Source organism: Macaca nemestrina, chromosome 6 (assembly GCF_043159975.1).
Source record: "Macaca nemestrina isolate mMacNem1 chromosome 6, mMacNem.hap1, whole genome shotgun sequence".
NCBI lineage: Eukaryota > Metazoa > Chordata > Mammalia > Primates > Cercopithecidae > Macaca > Macaca nemestrina.
In genome coordinates, this window is record NC_092130.1 from 143,262,272 (window position 1) to 143,289,644 (window position 27,373).

Below are 27,373 nucleotides of genomic sequence, written 5' to 3' on the forward strand. Positions count from 1 at the left end.
GCGCGCGGGGGCGAAGCCCGGCGCGGGCGCAGCGGTCAAGTTCGGATTGCCCCCTTCGGCCGGCCCGCGCAGAGCGGCACACATTCCTGCCGATTTTTGATCCACCCGGAGGAGAAGGCGCAAGCCCCGCGGCGTCTCCACGCTCTCAGCGCTCTCCCTGCAGCCCAGGGAGGGGCGCCTCGCGTAGCCCACTCGCACCCCGGACCCCCGCCTCGGGAACTCCAGCGCCTCCTTGCTGCTCGCCTCTCCTCCCCCACAGCCCGGCCCAGCCAACGCCTCCCGACCCCTCCCTCCCGGGGGCCCTGCGCCTCCCCTCCCCCACCCCGGCTCCCGGCCCCCCAGCCCCGGCTCTAGAAGACCAGCCTGCGCTCCTGGCGCCCTCATGTCTTCACGGGACTCCCCGCGCCGGTTGACGTGGTGTCTCATTCGGATCTCCAGGCAAGACCTCAGCTCCCGCGGCAGCATCAGACAAGCCCGTCTTGTGCTCCCAGGCAGTGCGCCCAGAGGAGGCGCAGAGCGCCGCAGCTGCAGCTGAGCAGCCCGCAGCGCCCCGGGCCCGCGCAGCCCCAGCCAAGAGCGCGGCGCGCGCAGCCCTGTCACCTCCCCCCCACCCAAAGCAGCGGCGGCTGCTCGGACCTCGGCTTCTGGGGGTGCGGGGGGCAGGCGAGAGAGTTGTCGGCAGCCCTAGCGCTGTTCGCGGCGGCCGCGGCTGGAGTCTTGGCTGCCGCCTCCAGGGCGCTCTTGCTGCCCCGCGCGACCCCAGGATTGCGAACTCTTGCCCCTGACCTGTTGGGCGGGGCTCCGCGCTCCAGCCATCAGCCCGGATGGGTCTCCTGGCTGGGACTTGGGGCACCTGGAGTTAATGTCCAACCTGGGGTCTGCGGAGACCCGATCCGAGGTAAGTGAGGGAGCGGGCCGGGGAGGAGGGAGCGGGTGGTGCCTGCGTAGCGGGCGGGTGCGGCTGGCTGAAGGGTGCCCTAGTCAGAGGGGTGCGTCTGAGAGTAGAAAGTGGAAAGACTAGAGGGAGGCTAAGCTATGCGAGGAGAGAGAAAAGTAGAACCGGAGAGAGGCCGGCCTTTCGGAGGAGCATGTTGCCCTTTCCACGTGGGCAAAGATCTCTGGAGCCCCAGATGCCCCTGGACCCCGAATGCCCAAGAGAGGCAGTTTCCTTCCCGGACTCGGCGAGGCGCTCTTCCGTCAGGTCACAGAACGATTCAGGGCTTGGGTCATCTTCGAACCCACCGCCGTCTAAAGTATCCTCTCTGGACGTGCAGAGATACTATCATTGCCAAGGGTGCAACTTACTATTGAGCTTGTTTTGATCTGTTCCAAGGCAAAGCGCAGGCCCGGGGAGGGGCTGCTGCAAAGGTGTTGAGAACCTAAAAATGGAGGGCTCACCTCCTCCGGGTGAGGTCTGGCAAAGTTACATTCCTCACCCGGCTGCCTGCACGTTCCTAACGCCCTCCACCCCAACTACCCATCCCCGTCGAGGTTAGGAGAGGGGCTTTCTTGGCAGTACTGGAGTCAAATCTCAGTCTCGAACATATTCTTGAGACTCCACTAGGCCACTGAGGTTATTATTTTAATGACTCCTTTTTCTCCTGTACTCTGTGTCGCCTTCCAATAACACCCCACCACCACTGCCACTACTTTACACCATCTCGAGGCTAATTCCGCGCTGGTGGTTTGTTTCCTGCCCCAACCAAGAAAAACCAACCCTCTTCGGGCTGGAAATGGACTTTCGCGGGTTCCCGCCAGCCTCCTGGCTCCCAGCTAGTTTCGGCTTTGGTAGAATCAGCCGCCAGGACTGATGTGCGCGCCTCCGGAGGCTTACCCATCCGTGAGCTCGCAACACTTTTGCTCATAGGCGGGGACAAAGGCAACTCTTCCGGCCCCTGCTGCGATGTTAGAACGCGCTCGACTCTTGCTCAGTATTTGGAATATATGCTTAGGTATTTCAAGGAAGAGATGTTTCTTCCAACCTCTCTCACGCACCCGGTCCCGCAAAGCCGTCAAAGTCGGCCTCGACCAAACCCTTACTGTTTCGCTGCGCCTTCGCTTTGGCAGGGAAGGTGGCGCCTTTTCAACAAGCAACAAGTGTCCGATCTCTGGGAAGTCCGCCGTGTCCCTAGCCCTCTCCTGCTAGCAATTCGGGCGCTCTCGGACCTGGAACTGGCATTTTAAACAGTCAGACCCCCTTCCCAGTTGGCCTGAGAGAAGTGTCCCAAATTCTTTTTCCCTCCCTCATCTTGGGCCCCGCAGTTATGGGGGATTAAGGGGAGACTAAGTCCTCTGTCAGTCAAGGACGCGAAGCATGTTAAGAAAAGCAATAGATCTTCCAGCAATTTCTGTCTCTACCTCCCCACGCCAAAAAAAAAAAAAAAACTCGAGTTTATAGCAAACCCGTCTCCCCGCCCCACCGCCTCCTCTTTCTCTCTCTGAGACCTGGATCTTGAAGGCAAAGCCCAAACAAACCTCCCAGCCTGCCAGGCACAAGAAGGTGCGGGGGCACTGACGGCGGGAGCGCTGCCTCCTGCGAAGCTGTCACGGTGACGCGGGGAAGGGGTGGGGGATGGTCTAAAAGCAGGTTGCCAAGAAACCCGCTCAGGTGAAGTGGGGAGAGGAAAACCAGCGAGAATCGAGGGGTGGGAGCCTGAAAAGCAGAGATGCCGGTAAGGACCTTCACAGGTCCCGGGGCTAATAGGATTTCGGGAGGCTTGTAGAGGGAGTGATGGTTCTCCGGTTTTATAACTAAAATGATAACACAGCCTCCGGGCCGCGTGGGCGTGACACGGCTCAGACGGTTTCTGGTGCCCCCTGCTGCGGGGAACTCAGAAATGCCTCGCAGCGAGCGGCTGCTTCTGGGAGCACTTCTGTGGCTTTCCTGGGCGTCCTTGCCTCCCCAGGCCCGGGGACCCACCAGGTGCCGGCGCCCGCAGCCTGCTGCTTTTGCCCTGCCGGAGCGTGGTGGTCCCGGACCCAGAAGGGGACCAGCCTGCCAGGCACGAAAAACGGTGCGGGATTACCTGGCAGAGCAGAGCCCCCATCACTTCAGGAGCAGAGCTTGGTTCTGGCACGTGGCGGCGCGTGAAGCAGTTCGCACCGCGGGCAAAGGCCCGTGGTTGAGGAGAAACGCGTCGGGCAGATGTAGATGTGTTCTGGGAAAGCGATAGAGAGACAAACTGAGAAGCCGAGGGGTGGAGTCCACACAGACTCTGAGAAACACGTCCTAGTAGACGCCGTGTGCCGAGTCCCCAGAACCTCCCCCGTTTTCCCCCGCCCAGCAAATACCGGGAACTAAAGAGCCGCTCGGACTGGAGCCGGTCCCGGCGGCGCTCAGAGGGAAGAATGCGCCCTCCCTGTCCGGGGGGAAGAGGGGGAGCTCGATCGGGGAGCTGGCGGCGCTCGGCCGAGGGCGGGAACCGCAGCCGGGAGCCTCCTCTGGCTAGGCGGGGAGTTTTCCACTGTGTAGTCTTTTGCCAACTTCGCCACACTTCTAATTGAGGATCTCCACGTCCAATTTAAAAAGCCCTCCGTCGGCCAGGCAGGAAAAAAGGGAAAACCCTCTTAAGACGGAGGGGAAATCTGGTGCCTCTGTGGCTTCCTGCTGGCGGGCACCGCGATTTGGAATGGCGCATTAACCCCGCGCCTCCATGCTCCTGCGGTCTGACCGCCAGCCATTTCGCACGCACCCGGGAGCTGGCACCGGCGAGGGGATGGGGGCGGGGGGACGGCTCGCGTTCCTCAGGTCCTAGCTGCCAAAGTACCTTTCTGGGCTCATTTTGCACGGCCTGGTGCAGTTTTCCTGTGTTTGCGCGTCGCGACCCGGAACCTAGTTTTTCCGGAGTTTGCAAACCAGCCCACGAGGCAAGAGGTGCTGGGTGCTGCAGGTCACTAGGAGTTTCTAGTCCCTACACCCTCTCGAGCCCAACAGCTGTATAGCGAACAAACAGACGCTCAGGGGATGAAAAATGCATTCGTCTCTGCAGAGGTGGGAGGTGGCGGCCGAATTAAAGGCTTCCCCGGGTTGCCTACACCGGGACAGGGGCTGGGGTTCCGGGTAGAGATGAGGACTGGAACCCTGGAATGGAGACGGGGGTGCCTGTGAACTAATGGCTAGGAAAGGCACAGAGGTTTTTGCATTTACCTAGTTTCTACATTTCCCTCCCGCATGGGAAAAAAATAAAAATCGAGTTTTTCCTAAGAATCCGTTTTATGGAGCGGGTCGAGGGGAGAGGATAATCGACTGCATGAATTTCGCAGATTCCACTTGAGGAGTTTCTCTCTAGGTCACTAGTCCCCTGGAGACTGGAACCCTGGGATTAGGAAAGCACTGGATAACACTGTGCCCCAAGATGCCTCGGTTCTTTCCCGTCTCATTGGTTGGAACTCTCCCCCGAATTTACAGCCCCCTTTTCTCACCCACCCTCAGCTGCGTGGCCCTCCTTTGTAGGGGTGTGAGGATTGAGAAGCCAAACAGAGCCCACCTCGGACTGAAAAGAGCTGAACCCCCTACTCTGCGCCATACCACTGTCTAGGCCTTCCAATGCCAGAGCACCTCCAAAGCGTCGGAGACTGGGTACAGTCGTCCAGGCGTGATGGGGGCGCGGGGAACCAGCGACCCCTCTGGGAGGGGAAGGGATTACGGGCAGAATCTCATCTCTCAAAGGTGCAAAAATCCAATCAAGAAAGGGTTTTCGGGTATACTACGGAGGATTAAAACTTTCAAGACTGCAATGCAGTCTTTGCCTAACAGCAATGGTAAAGCATTTATTGAGCTCTTACTACATGTTCCGCTAGCGCTTTTCATGCGTAATTTAATGTTCATAACCTTAAGAGGTGGGACGAATATTTTTAAATCGAATCAGTGCTTCGGGAAGTTAAGTAACTTAACCCAGATATCCCATACTGGCCAAAAGTCTCCAAGTCCCCGCTAACTTCTTGCTCTGGCAACAGAATACCTATTTAGATGGGGAAAATGAGGCGTGGGTGGCAGGCCGGGTGAGTGGTACCCCCGAGCCTATCCTCGAGTAGCCAGCAGCCCGGTCGGGACCCGAGGCAGGGGAGTGCGCTTGATTTTATTCCCAAAGAGAAAGACCGGTCACTGCTTGGGCAGAGGACTGGTTCCGGGGCCTATAGGAGCTACCGGGACAAGAAAGGGAGGTCTCTGGTTGGAGTGGAGGACGCAGGGTGGGAACTACCTGATTGCCCCCCAGGAATGGGGGATTTTGCGCACCAGTAGAGGGCACCGGACAGGAATCGTGGTGGGGGTTAACTGGAGGGACAGCAGCCCTGCTTGAAACTCTGGGTGACCCCTAAGACCGGGTGGTGAAGAAGGGCAACTGCAACCTGAACCAGGAGTGCGAGCTGCTCCTGGGGCGCACTGAGAAGGGAGAAGCGAACTGGGGACTTGCAAGGAGGGCAGGAGTGCCCGGGAAGCCGCTGGCCTGCAGCCGTGCCGGAGGAGGGCGGTGATGAGGTTGGAGAGGGGCGCAGGGACCCGCGGGGAGCCCAGGCTTAACGTGCTATTCTGCGGTTCTCTCCCCCACCTCCCGCCTGCCCGCGCAGGTGCCGCCGCCGGACGGGACTTTAAGATGAAGTTATGGGATGTCGTGGCTGTCTGCCTGGTGCTGCTCCACACCGCGTCCGCCTTCCCGCTGCCCGCCGGTAAGAGGCCTCCCGAGGCGCCCGCCGAAGACCGCTCCCTCGGCCGCCGCCGCGCGCCCTTCGCGCTGAGCAGTGACTGTAAGAACCGTTCCCTCCCCGCGGGGGGGCCGCCGGCGGACCCCCTCGCACCCCCACCCGCTGGCACGTACCCCAAGCCAGCCCGATGACTGTGTGGCCTACCGACCCGTGGGCAAGGGGTGCGGGTGCTGAAGCCCCCGGGGTGCCTGGCTGCCCACTGTTTCCCACACGCCTTGCCTGAAAGTGACACGCGCTGGTTTGCCCAGCACAGAGGGGATGGAATTTTTATGCTGCTCCTTTAACATTCTGATGAACAAATATGCTCCCCACCAGCACCACCACCTCAGAAACGACACACACAGCTGTCCCCTTTTCTGTTTCCTCATCTATACACACTCCCAGTTTTTCTTTTATTCTAAAGCCCTTTATCTGTGTGACTGTGCCTGGCTGTGCTTAATTCTGAAAACTATTGCACTTTCATCCTAAACCGCGCCTGCAAGGCGAGAGGCTGACTTTTCACAAAAGCAAGCCAGAGGCAGAGAAAACACAGAAGGGCCTCCGTTTCCAGAACAAGCGTCTGGGTAATGTCAAATCTGTTCAGAAGAGTTCCTCTGTTCTGTAAAGTTCCGGTTCTAGAAAGACTTAACCATAAATAGTGCTGGCTGGGACTAGGGACAAAGACTGTAGCTCCCTCCACGTGTGACAATGCTAACTCTTGAGAAAAAAAACCCAGGTTATTCTTACTAGAAAATAAGTCTGTGATTTACCTCTCAAAAGTTAACATGTTTTAGAAGCAAGTCAATTAGAGCGTATCGGCTGTGATGTGATCTCCTTTTCCCTCCCTCCTCAGAAGCTTGTTGCATGAAGTGAGAGATGCTACATTACACGTGATAGAGGCTATTGCAGAGGCATAATGTCAACAAAGGTAGCAATAGAAAATTTCACACAACCCCAAAATAAAGCAGGAATGAGCTGTATGTAACTAGGATACCACCCTGGCTACTCTTCCCTCCCTAACCCCACCCCCAGAATTATCCCTCTAGTTACTTTGCGCTTGAAACTTACTATGGTCATAACCACAGTAGTAGTCCCGCAATAGTCAGCTGTGCGCTGAGTCCGCCAAAGCCAGTGGCCTTGGCTAGGAAACAACCCAGTAAATGCAATATGTTTATTTTATGCTTAATTATAGCAACAAAAGCACCTCTTCCACAAGTCCAAAGAAAGACAGAAAGTGGATTTTTTTTAAAGGCAAATTAAGACTTCAAAAGTAAGTTAGGGAGCATGGTTAATCCTTTGAAACTAAAGTACCTGTTCCAAGAGTGTCTATCAATTAGCTGTATAAACCTACTTTAGAGGCTTTTATTTCCATCACAAATTTAGTGTATATAAATGTTCCTCCAACAGAAACTTAAAAATGCCCCTTAGTGCCAGGTCTTCCAAAACTGGCTATTCATTCACTGAAACAGTCTAGACGAGAGGGACAGGGACATAATGGCAGATAATAGTTCTCTAACCCAGACATTGCCAAGAGAAAAACGACTGTGCCTGATTACAAAGCTGATTAATTCATGGAGGTTTAATTGCCTTATTAGTGCGCTGTTTAACTAGGTTCATTTAATTCTGGCTCGGGCTCCTGGCTCTGCTTTCAACTAACTCTGTGACTTTCGGGCAAGTTACTTTAGAGCTCAATGAACAGTCTGTAACTATACCATAAAGAGAGGCCTTTCTACTCCACAATGCCAGTGGCTATAAGATCTGCCCCTTGGCCTTTATGCTTCTCCTAAAGTCCTTTGGGAAGTCTCCTAAGAAGAGATTGGAGTCACCTAGGGAACTTTAAAGAATACTGATGCTAGGTCTCACCCCAGAAGATTCTGATTTACTTGGTTTGGGGTGCGGCCCAGGCACCTGAGTTTTTAGGTGTTCCCCAGATGAGTCTAACATGCAAGCAGACTTGAGCCACTACAGCTTGATAATACCCAAGAAAATCTTTGGCTCATATAAGGTACAAATAGTCACAAAGCAAGTGAGTTAGCACAGATTGCGGGGGCGAGGGCATGTTGTGGGGAAGAAGGATTGCTTCCCTTTTCCAAAATTGACACTATGCCATCAGTGAACAAGATTCTCACTACTCTATTTATATTTGAACAGCAGAACACACCCCATTGTGTTTTGTCTATGACAAGACCTAGTCGATCCTAGAGGAAACCTGAAAAAGAAACATTCCCAAAGAGAAACTGAGCTGCATTCTAAGCCAAATTGACTTCTTTCCAGGTATGTTTGATTCAGTAGCAAGCTGTCAGTGCAGGGAAGGCAAAATAATGACAGTATGCAGACTTTGAACACTGAACCAGTGTCAACACGCCCCTGTCACAGTGCTGACATTTATATCCTGCACTGTACATGGTGCAACTGGTTAAGGCTTATGTAGAAAAACATTAAGTCACCACATTTAATTTAAAAATAGAAAGTATCATAAATTCTGATTCCTCTAGTTCCATCCAAATACTTGTAACTTAATGATTGAGCAAAAGAGCTTTCATGCCACATTAACAGTCATCCTGTGCTTTTCACAGGAGGACCAGGATATATAGTTTGCACACTCACCTTTGAGATTGCATGTGTTCTGCTGGTTCCAATGTAAATAAAACATCCAGAATTCTATTCCTAGTATGACCTCAGTGTGAGATAACTGAATAGAATTCATAATTGGCCAATGGGCTTGCCTAGAGGCTGGTTGTAAAGTAAATGGCCCAGGACTGCTTCCTATAGCAACTTCTAGCCTGTCTAAACTCAAGGACTTGTGATTTGACTTTTGGGCTACCCAAGACTTTTCTCTTTGGCTGTCTTTGTTCGTTTATTTTGCTTTTTGCCAGTATTTTGCTTTTTGCCAGTTTCCAAAGGGCAATTAGAGCAGGCATGAGGAATCTGCAAGTTGAAACTTGCAAATGTCATAGCATTTTTAAGCTGAAAGGGAACCCCTCTAGTCCTGAAACCTAAAGAGGCAAAGCAACTCATATATAATGTGCCACAGTTCCATGATCACAGGAGGCAGGTCTGAAGCTGGGAACAGTGTTTCCCCCAAACTACTGAAATGTACTTTATATGGGAAGGGGAGGATACTTTGTATAGGAGGAAGGTCTTGAACTAATGACTTAGACCATGGTGCACAAGGTTGTTTGAATTTATTGAAGGTTAGTTCATCATAGTCATATTCCCTATCTTAACTCTAAATGTATTTAATAAGTAAAAGCATAAAATGCATGTGGTTTTAAAAATTTGCATCTAAATGCACATATACATTCACCAAATAGTTACATGTGTGCCTGTCTATGCCAGGCACTGTCCTAAGTGCTAGGGATACCTTGATACACCTAATAAACAAAAGTCACTGCCCTCATGGAACATACCTTCTAGTAAATGTCCATGTGTGGTGGTTTGAAAAAATTAACGTGAAAGAACCTCAGTCCAGTAAGGTGGGCTGAATTTTTTGTGCGACTGGAGACCAACTAAAATGACATTGAGCATTGTTAAGTTGTAATCACAAGTAATTCCCAGTTTAGTATAATATAATGGGATTATATTCTACCAGTTTGAGAGCAGTTCACAAAATTTCCTATGGGAACAATTTTTTAAATTAAGCTATCAAGTTTTCAGGCTAGCCCACAAAAACCTATGTAAACCACAATATAACTGAACTGTCATTCACAATATTACTGACAGTCTCTGCCCTGGGGGCCATATCCTATAATCTGCAAAAGGAGGGCACAGAACAAATCAGGGAGGTTTCAGCAAGCAAGAGCTCAAGGTAACACATTCAGACCAGACTAGGATTTGGACCCCAGCCTTGCCACTTAACTGAGATATTGAGCTGTTACTTAACGTCCCTTAAGCTTCGGTTTTTTTCCCCTGTAAAACAGGCATAATAGTAAACCAGTCTCATGGGCTGATGTGAGGGTATTGCTTTGTAAAGCCTCTGCTCCATAAATAGGGATCATAGTTGTCATTTGCCACCCTCCTACTTACAATGGCCCCTCCTTGGGCACCCAGTGAATTCCCTTCTTCCGCTGCGACATCTGCCAGGATGCTGCTCTAAATAGTGGGATTTCAGCAGCACAACAGAGTACGGGGAGTGAAAGAAATGCAGGCCTTGTGGGCAGGCTATTTTGGGCCCTATTATTGGTTGGCCAGCACGTAGGCAGGCCAGGCTTGCCTGGGATTCTGCCCCTGGGTCAGCTGCCCCTGACTCTTCCCAGGTTTCACAGCTCTGTCGCTTCCCCAGTTTCCAAGCCCACATATTTCCAGTGGAATTTTTCTCACCAAACTCCCATGGTTGTGTTAGGGAGACCTCTTCCCTCATGGGAAGGAGGGAGGCAAGGCAGGGTAGGATCTTTCTATGTAAGTGATAAGAGGGTTGTGAGTTGGAGGCTACCTGTATAGAGATGGAGCGTATCTTTGTAAATGATCCCAGCTGGATATTTAATTTAAGATGTTTCATACCCTAGCAAAAAAACTTAGTAAACTGTGAGACCACCTCTACAGATCTAAGCAAGCTTCTAGGGCAGCAAACTGGGTAAATGTTAAGCTTTCAAACCTAATGTTATGAAATATAGAATTTAGAATAAACAAGCACCATGTATCTATTGTGTCTTATTGCTTAGGTACTGTATGACTGGACAATACTTTAACAAAGTAACTACCTAAGCTGGAAAGGCGCTCTGCCACTTGGGAAGGGTCTCTTGGAATCCAAAAATTGCACATCAGACTCTTGTAGGAGGCACTGATTCTTTACTTGAGATCTGAGACCAACATTCTCATTCTGGTCCCAGTCTGGAAACCTATTTCAAACTGTTGCTGTTTAGAGACATCTATTTAAGGCTTAAGTTGATTTCGCCAGTCTTAGGATCTTAGGCTGACCCAGGGCGTAAGCAATGTACTCAACAGGTTCTTCTTCAACAGATATAAAAATTAAAGCTCCCTGATATTTTCCCCTGCTAACATCTCTTTGTTCTTTGTTTATTTAGCACTCGTGACCCATAGCACCTTCGTTTGATTAAAATACTTGTTTTTTAGTTAATCACTTGAGCTCAGTCAGGAAACAAATACTAAATATCTTTCATGTGCTGGGTGCCATGCAGTCTCAAAAAGGCTAAATTTGTAAATAAAGTTGCTGGTGATCTAGTTGTAAACTATTGCTAGGTGGATGGGCAGATGGCTGGATGGGTGAACAGAATGTCAGTCAGATAGATATGTCTATTGTGTAGGGTTTAGGTGAGCTGTACGCATGCGTGGTAAAAATTCCTAGCAGTGAGCTCACTGGGATTTGAGGATCATAGCAGGGATGACTTCAGGGAAGAGGGAGGATTTGACCTGGTACTTGAAAGATGGGTGTTGGGAAAGGAAGGGAAAAGGAAAGGGGGACCTTCCATACTAGAGAGTAGCATGGGAAAATTTGTGACCATGATGTGGGGTAGGGACAGTGGAACAAGGAGGAGGACAGACCAGTCTCCAAGTTCTAGAAAGAGGTACTAAGAAGTGGTGGGAAATTGAAGATGTCTTGATAGGTGATCGCAGATCGTGTGACACTATAAAATTCAGGAAAAGGTATTTGCTCTGTTTTTGATAGCAGTGAGGCACCCATGGGGCAGGCAGGTGACTGCAGAGGGGGGTATTGCTTCAAAGCTGTCTTGCAGCAGAAGTTACCTAAATACCCAGACTGCTTTTGAGTGGGGCCTATGCCATAAGCATGTCTTTCATTTTGAGGTATTGTGCTCTTATTTTTTAAAATGTTCTAGACATAGGCACAATTGAATCAAACTACTAGCCCCAAGTAAGTGAATAGCTGCAAATAAACACTTAATATAAAAATTAATGACCTAGCACCTTTTAACTATCCACATGATGAACATGAACACAGTTCTTGTCCTGAAATCAAGTAAGTCTGAGCTCTACAGTACAAGAGGAGATATTATTATCCCCATTGTACAGGTGAAGAAAGGAGACCTAGAGCGTTGTTCTAGGTTACAAACCTAGTAAGTGGTGAAACCAGAATTTAAACCTCAGCGTTTTGGTCCAAAAGCCAATATTTCTTGACTTTACACAGACTGTGTGTGCATATTAGTGGATTAAGAAAATACAGACATTTGGCTTGCTTAAAAATGCACTCACTAACCCTGAAACACAGATTTTCAGGAAAATTAAGCAAGCAAAGAGAAAGGAAAAGCAGAGACTATCAAATTTCCTTTAGGCCCTTTTAAAATTTCCATTTGGGCTGTGGTAGGCTTAAGCCTATATTACTAATGACTACTTCAAAGTCCAGATCAGGATGTTTTAAGAAGAGAAACATGAATTTAACTAAGTATTCCTATAATATTGATGCCTTTTGCAATGAGAGAAGGCTCCCTAACTCTTTGCAACAAATGCTTGGTAGGCAGACAGCATTCGGGAAGCCTTGTGGGAGACTCTAGTTCTTAGATCACTCCCATTCTGCCCAGCGAGGGGATGGCATCCACATGGGAACCTAGCGTGACTGCACAAGTGCCAGAGCGACGGGCCTCAGTGGGAACAGGAGTATGCGTAAGTAGACTTAGGTCCCCACTGGGAAACAACTGGTTAGCTCAGTAGAGGCAAAACCCACTTTTGCATAACTTTAATAACATAATTGAAGCAGAAAAGCATGGTTTTAAAACAATATGTTTTTGCCTGAAATTTTTTTGCCTGCAGACCTGCAAATAAGAATGTTGAAAAACGATTACCTACTTTGAAGCTTTCTAAAATTTTTCATCATAGGTTTAAATAGTTACACTAGATGTCATTTCTAGCCCTTTCAGGAACTGAATATATGCTTTAAATATTCTTTTGGCAAAACTTTGCACCTGTATATGTAGCTTATTCAGTTCATGGAAAACGATCAAACTAATCAGCCCAAATCAATTGGCTTTTTGGTCAGGAAAGGTCTGACTTCATTTTCAATTCAAATGTACATGTTAACATACACCCCATGACAACTGTCACACTTCTGGATCCCAATTGTAAGGTAAAGAGATGGATAGGTGAACAGTCAGACAAGCAGAGAAAGCACTGAGGCTTCCCAAGGGGCCTGACCAGGAGGAAATATGGAGCAGCTTGCTTCAGGATTTCTTGGTTTATTCACAAAGTTATCTCCCTTTGGAAGTGGTTGTAGTACAATGAACACCCATACATCCTTCAATAAGATTAACCTCTTTTTTAGCATTTTGCCTCGTTTTTTTCTGAACCATTTGAGAATTTGTTGCAAACATCAGAATGTTAAATATTTCAGTATGTACCTTCAAGAACAAGGACAATATCTTAGATAGCCACAATTCAGTTATCAGTCTCAGGAAATTTAATATGGATATAATACTGTTATCCAATAGATAGTCCGTGTTCATATGTCCCCACTTGTAGCAATTATGTCCTTAATGTTTTGTTTAAAAAAAAAAAAAACCCAGGACCATAAATTGCATTTGACTGTCTGGTATCTTTATACTTCTTTAATCTAAAATGATTCACGAGTCTTTTTTTCTACATGACATTGACATTTATGAAAACTCTGGGCTCTTTTGCCAGCTGTTTCCCAGACTGCCCTTCAGTTTGGATCTGTCTGATTATTTCCGCATGATTAGGTAAACATCCTTGGAATATCATATTCATGGCGCTGCGTCCTCACATCAGGAGGCACCCGATATCAGTTTGTCCCAAGGAGCCATTCATGCATGAATGCCTTTGTATGGCACCTGAAGGTGTTTATCCCCGGGACAGGCCCCACAATAGAATGGCGAGATGGGTGAGAAGCACACCATCTCTCAGTAAGGACAAAGGGGGATAGGAAAAGGGGACATGGGCAAGGAGAACCACAGCAGGAACATCTGCAGGGCAGACCAGACGTTTTAGGACACAGCGCGTGTGGAAATTGAGGAAATGGACACGGATTCCCTTTCAACCACCCATAGGCACTGCAGACAGTCTTCATGTGCCCCCAGAGGGCCAAGTGCCTCAGTTTGAAGACACTGCTCTAAGCCATAGTGGACACAAAGATATCCCTCGTGGGCTCCGGGGTCCGCTGACATTTGCGTGTTTAGTTGTCAGGCATTTTGAGGAGCACAGAAGAGCTTGCACAGCCTCCCAAGACAGGCCTGTGGTTTCTGCCCACAACCCACCATGCCAGGGGCTTCAGGCCCTGCACAGAGGTCTCTCCTCTGTAGAATACGCTAGACTAAGTAGGGACCAGTGTCTGGATCCCCTGTTGGGCAATCTTGCTTTGTCTAGAGACCGCAGAGTTGGCTTTGCGCTGCTGCCTTCTGTGCAAATATTGCTGAAGGAAGGTCCCAGATGCAGCAACCATATTGGCCTACATGAGGCACCATTTGTGAAATACTTTCTGTGGACCAGGAACTGAGCTGAAATCTTTTCTTATGTTATCATATTAATTTTGACCTGAAGGTAAAGTTGTGACTAGCCCCATTTGAAAGACGGGGAAATTGAGACTTACAGGGTTAGCAACTTAGCCAGGGTCTGGACACAGGGCAGCCTGAGTCCAGCACTCACACTTGTCACCACTGCACAAGATCACTTCCTGACACCCAGATGTCACTCTTCTGACTGCATCGAAAAGTCATCAAGGAAAAAAAATCAGGGAATGGGTTTGGCAATAAAGTTGTTTTAGAATGATAACCATATCTCATTACCTGAAGAGTCTTTGAGATTCCCGTAAATTCACTTGCTGGGGGTAGAAATTCCCTCCTTGTATCTGACCACAGGAATCTACCAAACAAATTCAAATGATAAAGAAGATTTCTTTCATCTTCTCTTAGTCCCTCCTTCTTGTTCAAATCACTGAGACCCTTACAGGCCTTTTACCCACTGCTCAGTGGGTCCCCTGGGAAGAGCTGAGGGACGCTGAGGGCAGAATCCTGCAGGGTCCTGCAGCCTCTCAGGCTGGGGGCAGGGCTTCGCTGAAAGAAGAAAGGAGAGACTCCACCACCCCCACAACCCCCTGCCTCTGAGAACACCACAGGCATGATTTGCCCTAGTGGCTTTTTGTGCACTTAATTTTACTGGGTAACTTTCTCACCCTTCCCCATTAAGTTTTTTATAAGGGCAGTAGCAGAGCTCCTGGTGTGTGCTCATTAGCTTGGGGTGTTTATTACTGACTCTGAAGTGCTTTTAGCTCACACCAGGTGTTCACGGATTAGCTAACAAATGAACACCCTGTTGGGTGTTTTCCTGACTTAAAAGCTGAAGAACGGACACTTTCCACCCAGGGCCACCATGCGTATTACTGTAAAATTATTAGCATAACTATAACAAAAGCACGGACCACATACATAGAAACCAGAGCAAGGTGATCAGAACCTGAGTAACAAAGGAATTTACTGTCTGTCTCTCCCTGAGTGGGGTTTTCTGGCTGTTTATATTCACGGAGTAATTTTCAGTCCATTTGTTACAAATTGTCCTAGTTGAGTTGTAGGATAACAGTTTAGGATATAGTACAAGTAGTATGTGCAGTGTCATTCAAAGCGGGTGGAGATGGTAAATAAGACGACATTTTGATGGGCAAAGTGGCTTTTCAAAGTACAGCTCCTTTTTCTGTATTCTAAGGTGTTTTGCATTCTGGTTGGTCTTTTTCTTCTGCCTTGAGAGAATCCAGAAATGCTTTCTTAAAACAACAAAACACTGGTGTTTTTACAACGCAAATACTCTTCAAATAAACTGATGTCATGCCTTTCCGTCAACAAACCACTGGTCCTGAAGAGAATGCACTGGTAGCTCTGGAAATGGTCACAATGACTTAGTAACTTGCCTCAGCTGGTAATTGTTTTCAGGAAAATAGATGCTGTGGACACTCCTGAAAGTTAACCCAACAGCAGCCTATGATCAGGACGGTCTATCAAACACTAGATGAATTCCGTGTCCAAAATAGGAAAGCACGGAAGGTCATTACATAATGTAAGATGCATCAGCATTCAGTGCTTACTGATCTATGGGCCTTTTTAAAAAAGTAGTTCAAATAAGTGGCAAAGACATCACTTTGAAATAGGAGCAGATGACAAAACTTTACAGAAGTTTTTCAGAGAACTGGAACATTCTCATGAACTCACAGTTAGAGTCCATTCTCATGGGCTGCACATTTTAGAGGTTCCTGAAGGTCAAATAAGAACAAGAGTTGACAGCCCATAGGTCAGCTTCAAGGACAAGCTGACTGGCTCTCCTGATCTATTTTGTGCCACTTGCAGTGGGCAATTCTAGCCTTGGAGTCATAAGCCGGGCATGACCTAAGCATACTTGAAGCGGCAAAAACAGAAATGAATAAAACTGGGGTTCGAAGAAAATGGTTATTTGAGTGTTTGACTTTTGGGTGATGGGGACTGAAGGAGTTGTAGCGTGTGGCTGTAGTGTGTCCTCTCAGGGGTCAGGGGGCCCATCTGTATTTTTACAGATGGAAACTGACGTTTAAGAATGCCTCGCAGTAGAATCTGGATGCTTTCAGATGCAGATACAGGGTCCTTTCTACACATCTTCTACCTCTCTTAAATAGGGCACAGGAAGATGACTTGATGATTTAAGAGAAGATTGATGACGATCATTTCAAATGTAGCCGAGACATTGAGCCAAGAGGTAGAAGAGGTCGAGCACTGCAGAGTTCTGAAATACCACCTGTGGGGGTTCCTGGGGCCCCGAGGGTACTGGCTGAGCTGAACGCTGCTGGAGTGTCAGCCAGAGGTGGTCTTCTCCCTGGCAGAGGTGACTGAAAAACCCGTGTCTGGCCGCGTGTTCCAGCCAAGACTTAGACTCTCCACACTTTAGCACTGTGGAGCTGGAAAGGGCCCCAGAGAGCATTGAGTTGACCTCAGAAGGGTTAAGCGACTCTTCCAAGGTCACGCGGCTGGTCAGGGACTGACCCGGGACTGGAATCCGGGCCTCTGTTCTCTCCAGCTCTGCAGCAAGAGCCTGGTCATTTGGTGCCAGCGTGAGTTGGAGGAGCTTCCGGAGATGGGGCCTCTCTGTCTGGATCTGCTGCCTTGCTGGCTGCGGCTTTTCCGGTTTTAACTGGGAAATCGCCAGAGCTGCCTTAGCGTGATATGCAAGAAGCAGGACATGGGAGAGATGCCCCTGAGTGGCATGGCTTTTCCTTTTTTGGAGACAATTTACTGTATTCTGTGGCCCATGGCAGCCTAACGTTAGGATCTACTTAGCGTTCATACTGAATTTTTCAACAGAAAGTGTGTTTCTCACCTCCTGTGCTGACTTTGGTAAATGTGTACAGGTGAAACCAGCATGTCTTGCTCTTGTCTCAGAGGAAATTCCCATCTGCCACAAGACTTGAAGTGCTCAGTGATAGTAGAGTTTTTTACTTTAAAATGAAAAGATAATAAGTTTGAACTTTGAAACTGAACCACCAAGTCCACATTTGTTAGTCCTGTGGCCTTCACCAAATATTTGTCTTCTCTGAGCCTCAGCTTCCCGAGCTGTAAAGTGGAGATAGGATTCAATTTAGCCTTGAAGGGAGGTTGTCAGGTTTAAAGTTAATGTTGTGTGAAAGTAGGCAGTATTCCACCTTTATATTGGTAATGTTTTTTAAGTGCTTCAAGGAAGCCCTTATCTAAGTTATAGCCTGATGAAATTTTGTAATGCAAGAAGTTTTAAGGTTAAACTCAGCCATGTAATTCTTGTAATGATATTCCAATATTAGTGAAAGAAAATCATGTTTGTATCATATAGAAAGAGAAAAATAACTTATTCCAAAACAATGACATTTGTTGGGACTCTTCTTGAGAAGTTACATCAATTTTCAGTTGATCTTTTCTTTTCATATATGTATGTGTGTGCCTCTGTGTGTAGATATATATGTATGCATGCATGTGTATGTGTATGTGTTTATAGACAGAGAGAGATCTGTATATTTTTCAGACGCTTGGCCTGTAGAGCAATTTGCATCTTACCTGCAATATAGGTAGGCAAAGAATACCAGATTCAATGTCTCCCACCATTAGGGGGTTTTCCATTTTCCTCCTGTCTGAAGACAGCCTTTCATAGGAAGCTCTACATGTCAGGATGGATGGCACTGCACCTCGACAGCCACAGGTGCAGCATCCTATGGCATCATCCTCAGCTTCCTGCCCCATCCCAAAACTGGGCCCTACCATCTGGCACTGGTTCCTGATGTATCTCTCACTTGTGTGGCCTTGGCTCAGGCAGCAGCTCACCCCTATGAGCCTCTTTAGCCCTCACCCTTCCAGGCACAGAAGCTGGACACTTTATAGTGAAGTGGCAAAGCTGTTCTCCCCACAGCAAGAAACCCCTGAGCCTTCTCTCTGGGGCCCCTGCATCAGCCAAGCCCGGCTCCTGCAGATCTCAAGCCTGGCCTTGGAAGACCTCTCCTCCTGGACAGGACCACTGTGGGTACTGAGGTCAAGCCCCCTCTCTCCTGGGTCCCTCTGAGCCTCAAAGACCTTTCCTCCACCCTCTGGATAAGGAGTTGTGTTCTCACCACTTTGTCCCTCATAGACAACTTTGTGCCACCTCCCTCTCCGGCCCACAGGTTGGGGACTTAGGATGACTTAGAATGAAAGTCAGCTTAGACTCCCTGCCTGGCCAAGCTGAGGAGGGGACAACCAGCTACAAGTATTAAAATGACCCTTTGATTAAACTATGGTTAACCTGTACTGTTTTTAGACAAATATGGCATTTTAGGAAAAGACTTTGTCCACTATTGCCAGCTTAACCAATGTAATGTTTTAGATTATGTAATTTTGAGTTCAGCTATTACAGGGAGGACTTGGAGCCCTCAGCCTTGTTCCTATTAAAACGCAGTTGACTTTACAAAATAGTCACTATCTCAGTCCTTTGTTCCTGAGGTGGCATTACTATTTTTTCCCCCACAATCGAGGGCAGCAAAGTCCTTGCCATGAACTGTTTGTTCCCAGAGTGGTGCCCCAGTACAAGGTTTCATTTGTTTAAGTAACACTATTTATACAAAGAACACATCAAAATTAAAATATTTTCAATAGAATAATACCAAAATATTTGGTTGCACTCTGAAGGATAGCTTAAATGCATTTGAGCATTTTGGATTTCCAAAAACTTTGTCTTTTAGATGGACATGTTTTCCAAGATATATCCTCCAAGCAGGTCTGGGAAATGAGCAAAGATATGACCTATTGTTTTTTTAATGATGCTCCTCTTTTGTGGTTTGCAAGTATCTCACAATTAAAGTTAATAAATGAGGGTCATTTGCGTATCTGACATTCTGCCAAGGCTATTATAGGATGAAGACAGAGATGCGCCAGTAAGTCTTAATTTAGGGAATGAATCCAAACTCAGACTCCTCTTCTTTTCCCTCAGCTCAGTGAATTCCTGGAAAATAGAGGCAGCTGTGGGCATCTCAGCTTATCACCAGGAGTTTCTTGTCTGGGCTGGGTGAGAGGCCTCTGCAGAAGAGTTGAGGACAGGCTCAGTGAGGCTGCCCAGCACCCTCTGCAGAGGAGTATGGCTCCTAATGTCCCCAAGTGCCTTGCATCAATAAATTGAGGCTGGCTCTAAGAATGAACTCATTTAGTTGGAACAGGCAGGCCTATTTGCCCTGTGGTTTGAAAAATACAATGTTGCCCTTTCCTGGCTTCCAGAATTCATATCCATGTAAATTTTTCAGCATAAATATTTGTTGTTTGTTCTATTTTTCATGAATATGAAGGAAAACCAAACTTCAGCTTAATAAGAGTTGCCTATGGCCTGAACTTGGGGCTTAAATAATATTTCCACATTAGCAACAAAGTGTGAAGGAGACTTTCCATCAAAGGAAGGAGTTTTCATTAGCCACACGCCAGGAAGCCTTTTGTTTAAAAAAATAAATTATAGACTTTATTTTTTAGAGCAGTTTTAGGTTCACAGCAAAATTGAAAGGAAGGCGGAGAGTTCCCATATACTCCCTACCCCTACACATGCATAGCCTCCTCCATTGTCAACATCTCCCACCAGAATGGTACATTTATTATAACTGATTAACCTACATTGACACATCAATATCTCTCAAAGTCCATAGTTGACATTGTGGTTCACTCTTGGTGCTGTACATACCACGGGTTTGGACAAATTTGCTATGACGTGTATTCACTCTTTACCTGAAATTCAAATCAGGCTTTCTGTATTTTACCTGGCAAACAAAGCCTGTGACAAAGCCATGCAGTCAAAATATCTTAAAAAAGGAGGAAAAATGTTTTTCAAGATCTTCCAAGTATTGAGGGCTAAGAAAAAACACTATAAGCGCTGCTTCAAATCCTTATTACTATAACTCTAGTAATACAAATTATGTAACATATAGATTAATGAGTCTCTAAACCAGCATAATTTTAACTTCTGTGACTCTAATGTTTTCCCATTAGCTTATATTAAAATTTTAGTAATGTTTTACCCTCATTTCTGATTAATCTTCAGTTAATTGTTAATTGAACTTAACTTTCTATATGCCTATTAATGTTAATGACCTATTTAGAATTCTTGAAAGGAGCCTATAATGTGAGTCCTTTTGTAAAACAGAGTCTCTTTTTTTTAAATTTGAAGACTCTTCTGTATTTTGATTAGTCACTCCTAATATATCTGTTTTATAAGTTCCAATTTATATAGAAGCATGTTTTTTTTTAAACTGGGCACATCTGTATTTATTTCCTCTTTACTAGCTTATTGTTGAAAGAAATCACCAATAGCTAAAACAGCTCATTTTTTTTTTTTTAAGTCAATTGTTTCTGTCAAAGTGATTTAAAGTTGTTGTTTTGTTTTGTTTTCTTTTGAAAGAACACTTCCTAAAGGAAGTTCAGTGAGAAAGCAGTACAAAGGAAAGGACAAATTAAGAGCACTCTTGGCCGGGCACAGTGGCTCACACCTGTAATCCCAGCACTTTGGGAGGCTGAGGCGGATGAATCACCTGAGGTCAGGAGTTCAAGACCAGCCTGGCCAACATGGTGAAATCCCATTTCTACTAAACATACAAAAATTAGCCAGGTGTGGTGGTGGGCACCTGTAATTGCAGCTACGTGGGAGGCCAAGGCAGGAGAATCGCTTGAACCTAGGAATTGGAGGTTGCAGTGAGCCGAGACCATGCCATTGCACTCCAGCCTGGGCAACAAGAGCAAAACTCTGTCTCAAAAGAAAGAAAGAGAGAAAGAGAGAGAGAAAAGAAAGAGGGAAAGAGAGAGAGAAAAGAAAGAGGGAAAGAGGGAAAGAGAGAAAGAGAGAAAGAGAGAAAGAAAAGAGCGCTCTCCCGGGCCCCCTTAAAAAAGCATTACTCAGGGAGCAGAGAGCTTTGGGAGACCCAGGGGAGGTGGGCGCTGAGAATTAATGCTGCTGCGAAGCTGCAGAAAGCTGCGGAGGAAAGGCAGTTTGGAGCTCTCTGGTGGGCAATGACTGTGCCACTCATGGCAGAGTGGCTTTCCTGAGTAATGTGGGCTTATTTTGGAGCATTTCATTTCATAATGATGCAGTTTTCAGCTGAAGTCCCAGTGTCCCCTTGAAAAATTAAGAACTCTCTTTTAACAAAAAACTAGCCGGGCGAGGTGGCGGGCGCCTGTAGTCCCAGCTACTCGGGAGGCTGAGGCAGGAGAATGGCGTGAACCCGGGAGGTGGAGCTTGCAGTGAGCTGAGATCCGGCCACTGCACCCCAGCCTGGGCAACAGAGCGAGACTCCGTCTCAAAAAAATAAAATAAAATAAAAGAACTCTCTTTCCCCCTAGTAAAATGACCCGACTCATTCAGCCAGCAGTTACCAGAGGCCTCCACAGCCTACTCAAGCACCTGGAGATCCATCAGTGAATAAGCAGGACAGAGTTCCTGCCTCTTGGAGTTGACATTCTTTTAGAGAAGACAGACTATAAATAACAACCCTAAGAAATCAGTTAGATGGTGTGTTAGAATGTATCTAGAATTATGGTGGAGGGGGAGGCACAGGGCAGGGGTATCTGGATTAGGGGTTGGGGAGGAATCTTGTTTTAAACAGGGAGGTCAGGTGGGACTCATGGACAGTGACATTTGAGCAAAGACTTGAAGGAGATGTGGGAGTGGCCACAGGGTGGGAGACATGTAATCTGATATTCTTTGCCTACGTATATTGCAGGTAAAATACAAATTGCTCTATAGGCCAAGGGACCAGGTGGAGAGGGGACAGCCAGCACAAAGGCCCTGAGTTCCTGACTGTTTGAGCTGTAGTTCTCAAGGGATGGTGTTGCCCCTAGGGGACATTTGCAATATCCAGTCATGACCTTGGTCTGTCATGACTAGGATGGGGGATGCTACAAGCCTTGTTTTAGTCCATTTTCTTACTGCTATGAAGAAATACCTGAGACTGGGTAATTTATAAAGGAAAGAGATTTAATGGACTTACAGTTCCACAAGGCTGGGGAGGCCTCACAGTCATGGCAGAAGGCAAAGGAGGAGCAAAGTCACATTTTGACATGGCGGCAGGCAAGAAAGCATGGGCAGGCAGGGGAACTGCACTTCATAAGACCATCAAATCTCATGAGACTTATTGACTAGTACCAGAATAGCACAGGAAAAACCTGCCCCCACGATTCAATTACCTCCCACCAGGCCCCCTCCCATGACATGTGGGGATTATGGGAGCTAAAATTCAAGATGAGATTTGGCTGGGGACACAACCAAACCATATCAGGCCTCTGCTGGGTGGAGGCCAGGGATGCTGCCAAACATCGTACAGTGCACAGGACAGTCTCCCACAATGAAGATGACCCAGCCCAAAAGGCCAGTGGTGCTGACACTGAGCCCCGTGTTTGGGGAATGGTAAGGAAGCCAGGGTAGCTAGATGGGAGGGAGGAAGAGGAGAAACAGGAAAGGAGGTCAGAGTTACGTAGTAAAGGCTGGAGGAGAGGGGCAGCCAGGTCAGGTAGGGCCTTTAGAGCCAGTGTGGATTTGGGCTTTTTCTCCAAGAGTAATGGAGAGCCACTGGAAGGTTTTGAGCAGAGGGGGTTATGTTCTGCGTTTACAGTATCTCTCTGGGGGCTGGGTAGACAATAGATCGCAGGTGGGTAAGGGTAGAATGAGGGAGCCCAGTTCAGGGGCCACTGCAGTTATCCAGGCAAGAGGTGACAGGACTTCAGCCAGTGTGGAAACAGCTCTGTGACTTCTGTGCAGCCGATCCAGCCAATGCCAAATTTCAGAGAGCAACCGGGCATTCTATGGCTTCCAGTCACCAGTCTCTTCATTGTCATATATCGTATGTTTTACATATTACACACACACACACACACACACACACACTACACACATACGTGGTTAAGTTGCCTTTGCTAGATTTTGTTCTATAGGAAGGGATACCTGATATTTTAACAATTAAATAGGTTAGGTTTATGACAAAACAATTTGACATGGGTTAGACATAATGTAATCTTTCTATGCTTTAACACAATCTTGGCAAAAAACATTTACTCTTGCTGACAGCTCTTCTGTGGTATATTTCTTTAAGCCACTTATAATCCTAAACATAATAAATGACCTGAAAAATGAGGTGAGGGAGACGTAAAAGGCCTAATACCTAAGAAATAGGTGTTTGAATTGTATTTCCCCTGTTTAGAAATTTATTACATTGTTCCATTAGTTACTTTTCTCTTCTTACTTGATCCGCCAAAGCAAACGCTGAAATCCGGCAGAAAGCACCGAGAAACTGCTGATTCATACTTTCACCAAAGGTCTCAGACATCTTAGTGTCCCCGCATCCTTCCTCCATGTGATCTCCCTAATGAGCCTCTTGTCCTGCTTGCAGCCAGACCGTGGGAGCCATGTGACAACCTGCAGCTGAGGCCGGACCTCACCCTTGGGGGCAGGGCTGCTTCTATCCACAAACAGCATCTCATTTCATTTATTGCTTTGATACATAAATGCCATTTTACTCTATCACTGGACTTTTTTGTTAAAGTCATGCTGTTCAAAGGAAGCAGTAAATTAGTCTCTTTGTTAGTAAAATGTAAATTGTTTTCCTGTTCCTTAATGATTTTTAAGGAAGTTTTAAACTGTAGTTGCATTCCTGAGCTCTTCATTTGTTCTGTCAGAATGGTTCTTGTCCCACTCAGCCACACAGAATCAAAGCAAGTTTCAGGGAAGAGCACTCAGTACTCCAGATAAAGGTAGCCATATTGGAAGACCTCACTTTTTTCACCCTGTAAGATGGTGTCTCTCAAAGTTTGGTGCGTGGATCTTTGACATTAGAATTCCTTGGGGCTTGTTAGAAGTGCAGATTCCTTGGCCCCTCCCCAGACCAACTGACTCATTGTCTTCAAGGGTAAGGCCAAGAATCTGCATTCTAGTCAATATCCAGGGTATTTTCCTGCACACTCACATTTGAGAACCACTACTCTAGGTTGTGTGACTAGGCAGGAAAAATGCCCCAGAGGATTGGCCAGCTCACAGCGAGCTCTGTATGGACTTGTTAAAAATGGTGGATGTTATTCAAATGAAAACTACGCTTCTAAGGATTTTTCTTCGAGGAAGTGTGTCACCACCATGGTAGTCTCCTCTTCCAACTAAATCATCTTTCTTCTGTGCATTTTTGCCTCTGTTCTTGGGGATTACAATGGTCCCGTAGCTTAATCAACTGATAGTTTTGCTGTGGGTCCAATTTTTGCTGACTTTAGGGGGGCACTTTGATCTTGAAGATGGCTTGAAACGATCATTTTGTCTCATGTGCCATTTTCTCTTTTCTTGTTGAACAGCAAATATGCCAGAGGATTATCCTGATCAGTTTGATGATGTCATGGATTTTATTCAAGCCACCATTAAAAGACTGAAAAGGTCACCAGATAAACAAATGGCAGTGCTTCCTAGAAGAGAGCGGAATCGGCAGGCTGCAGCTGCCAACCCAGAGAATTCCAAAGGAAAAGGTCGGAGAGGCCAGAGGGGCAAAAACCGGGGTTGTGTCTTAACTGCAATACATTTAAATGTCACTGACTTGGGTTTGGGCTACGAAACCAAGGAGGAACTGATTTTTAGGTACTGCAGCGGCTCTTGCGATGCAGCTGAGACAACATATGACAAAATATTAAAAAACTTATCCAGAAATAGAAGGCTGGTGAGTGACAAAGTAGGGCAGGCATGTTGCAGACCCACCGCCTTTGATGATGACCTGTCGTTTTTAGATGATAACCTGGTTTACCATATTCTAAGAAAGCATTCCGCTAAAAGGTGTGGATGTATCTGACTCCGGCTCCAGAGACTGCTGTGTATTGCATTCCTGCTACAGTGCAAAGAAAGGGACCAAGGTTCCCAGGAAATGTTTGCCCAGAATGGAAGATGAGGACCAAGGAAGCGGAGGAGGAGGAGGAAGAAGAAGAGGAGGAGGAGGAAGGCAGCCATCATGGGAGCCTGGTAGAGGGAGATCGAGCTACAGACAACTGGACAGGAGAGAGAGAAAACAGCCCTCTGGATTCTCCAGGATGGCAGCCGATGTCACTAGAAGCTCAGGGCTGATGTTCCTGGTTGGCTGTTGCCACCGTTTCAGCTGATACGGTCCACTGTCACTGATCACCGGCGCGGCTGCGGATGCACTTGAACCAAACCAGTGTATCTCCTGTGATTTGTTTTCATGTGTCTGAAGACACCAGGGAAACAGGGATCCTGGTGTTGTTCCTTGTCATTACGTTTTACTGCTGAAAGTAAGAGGTTTATTTTTCTGTCACTCAGTGGAGACATACCCTGGAAAGGAGAGGGAAAAAAAAAAAGCAAAGATACAAGAGATAATCACCTTTGCATTTGAAAGTCGAGGCCCGAGGTTTACTACAACCAGCATTTTTGCCAACAGTTGGTGGTGGATTTCCATCATCGTGTGTGGGGTGGGAAGAAGTTGGCTAGGAACCAAAAAGGCTGTGCTCATGATTAAACACAAACCTGAAGGCATTTCCTTTATGTCCTTGGAAACAGGAAACGAGTTATGGTTTTCGCCAGCATTCTTGTAGGAGAGAATTGGGGAAGGCCCCCAACTGCCCCCGGGCAGGGAGAGCACCTCGGGCCTGTTGGTTTACAGAGAGACAGATGTTACATACCCAGCTCCATTGATGCGTGGTCACCAGTGACTAGAGAAGCTACTCGATGCAATGCATCTGTTTCAGATACAGAAATATAGAGAAGATATTTATTGAGATTTAAGTTATTGTTATTTATTACCGTTCACTAATGAGTTTCTCTTTTTTCCCTTATTTATTAAAGTTTCTTTTCAAAGGTGCCAAAGTATATGTGCTCGCAAAATGTAAAGAAAGGTGACAAAAGGAAATTCGAATTGGGAACAAGGGTCCATGCTTTTCAAAGTATTAAAAAGTTTTTTGCTAGGCAAAAATCACTTACTTTACCTATTTAAGAAAATGTCTCATTAATTTTCCCCAGATTTCAGCATTTTCCCCAATTTTTATTTGTGGAGCGTCTCAGGCAAGCCCCCTTTCCTGGAGCAGCGTGCAGAGACCACCGGCGCTTGATTTTATTTCTTCCTTGCTCCATCGCTAAACAGAAATGTTGTGGGCTCCACTTCCTGTTGTATTTAAGCTCTTAGTCCCCTCCATGTATACCTAGCTATACTATGCATAACCATATATAGAAAAGGTTCAGTTCCTTTTAACAGGTAGTCCTGGATTTAATGTTGACCTAAAAGTAATGTCAACAATGCTGTCAGGTAGCTACCATTTTATAGACTCCCTCCATCCCTGCTCACCCACGGCCCTCCCGAGAATATGCCGGCTGCCCAGTGCAGCATGGGAGACACAGGGGGCTTCCAGAGGTAGGGTCTACCAGGTCCTGTACAACTCCTGGGCTGTCACCGGGGGGTCAACAGCTGCTGCTGCTATATACCCAAACACCTGACAGTTCTCTGGGGAGCAGATGGCTGAGAAGGGTGCTGAGGAAGCCACGTCTGGGCCAGCCACAGCCACACACAGAGCCTCATACTTAAGAGTGTGCTGCCTTTAAATGAAGGCGATCAGGGCCAGTGCAGCGGCTCACACCCATAATCCCAACACTTTGGAAAGCCAAGGTGGGAGGATCTCTTGAACCCAGGAGTTTGAGACCAGCTTGGGCAACATAGGGAGACCCTGTCTCTACGGAAACTTTAAAAATTAGCCAGGCGTGATGGTGCACGCCTGTGGTCCCAGCTACTCGGGGCTGAGGAAGGAGGATCACTTGAGTCCAGTAGGTCGAGGCTGCAGTGAGTTCTGATCATGCCACTGCACTCCAGCCTAAGTGACAGTGCAGTACCCGGTCTCAAAAAAAAAAAAAAAAAAAAACAGAAAGAGGTTGGAATGGGAGGAAGCATTGGGTGGGAACAGCCACCCCCTCCATGCCCTAGATTGTGAATTTGTCAGGCAGCCAACACACGTATGACACACTAGGCCTTATATTAGAGCTTGTTGCACATTTCATAAAAGGGATTTTCATCAAGGAGATAATCTGTTACTACTTTAATGGCTATTAGTCATAAAACTATGACAGATTTAGCAATTAAATGAAATACTGGCCTCCATCAAATAATCATGTCAGTTTTACAAAGTAACAAGAAGCAGCAGTTACCAGATATCCCATCCCCTTCCCTGAAAATACCCAAATTCTTCACAGTTCTGCCCTTCTCTGTCTTTTCTGCTCCCCTTGCCTGCCTGGGAAATGGAGGAAAGGCCTTCTCTCTCACCTTCTC

General features: G+C 47.1%; 1 protein-coding gene across 2 annotated transcripts; it reads left to right on the forward strand.

The window, feature by feature from the left end:
* The first annotated feature begins 345 nt into the window (after positions 1-345).
* On the forward strand, positions 346-26,975 carry LOC105473093 (glial cell derived neurotrophic factor). 2 transcript variants are annotated; one of them, XM_011726722.3, is made up of 3 exons: positions 346-898; positions 5,569-5,745; positions 24,417-26,975. In XM_011726722.3, exons 2-3 carry the CDS (start codon positions 5,595-5,597, stop codon positions 24,899-24,901), a joined length of 636 nt encoding a protein of 211 aa, XP_011725024.1. In that variant the 5' UTR covers positions 346-898; positions 5,569-5,594; the 3' UTR covers positions 24,902-26,975. The 2 variants fall into 2 exon arrangements, with proteins under 2 accessions (XP_011725024.1, XP_011725027.1); XM_011726725.3 differs by having other exon boundaries at positions 696-898; positions 5,569-5,667.
* The last annotated feature ends 398 nt before the right edge of the window (positions 26,976-27,373 follow it).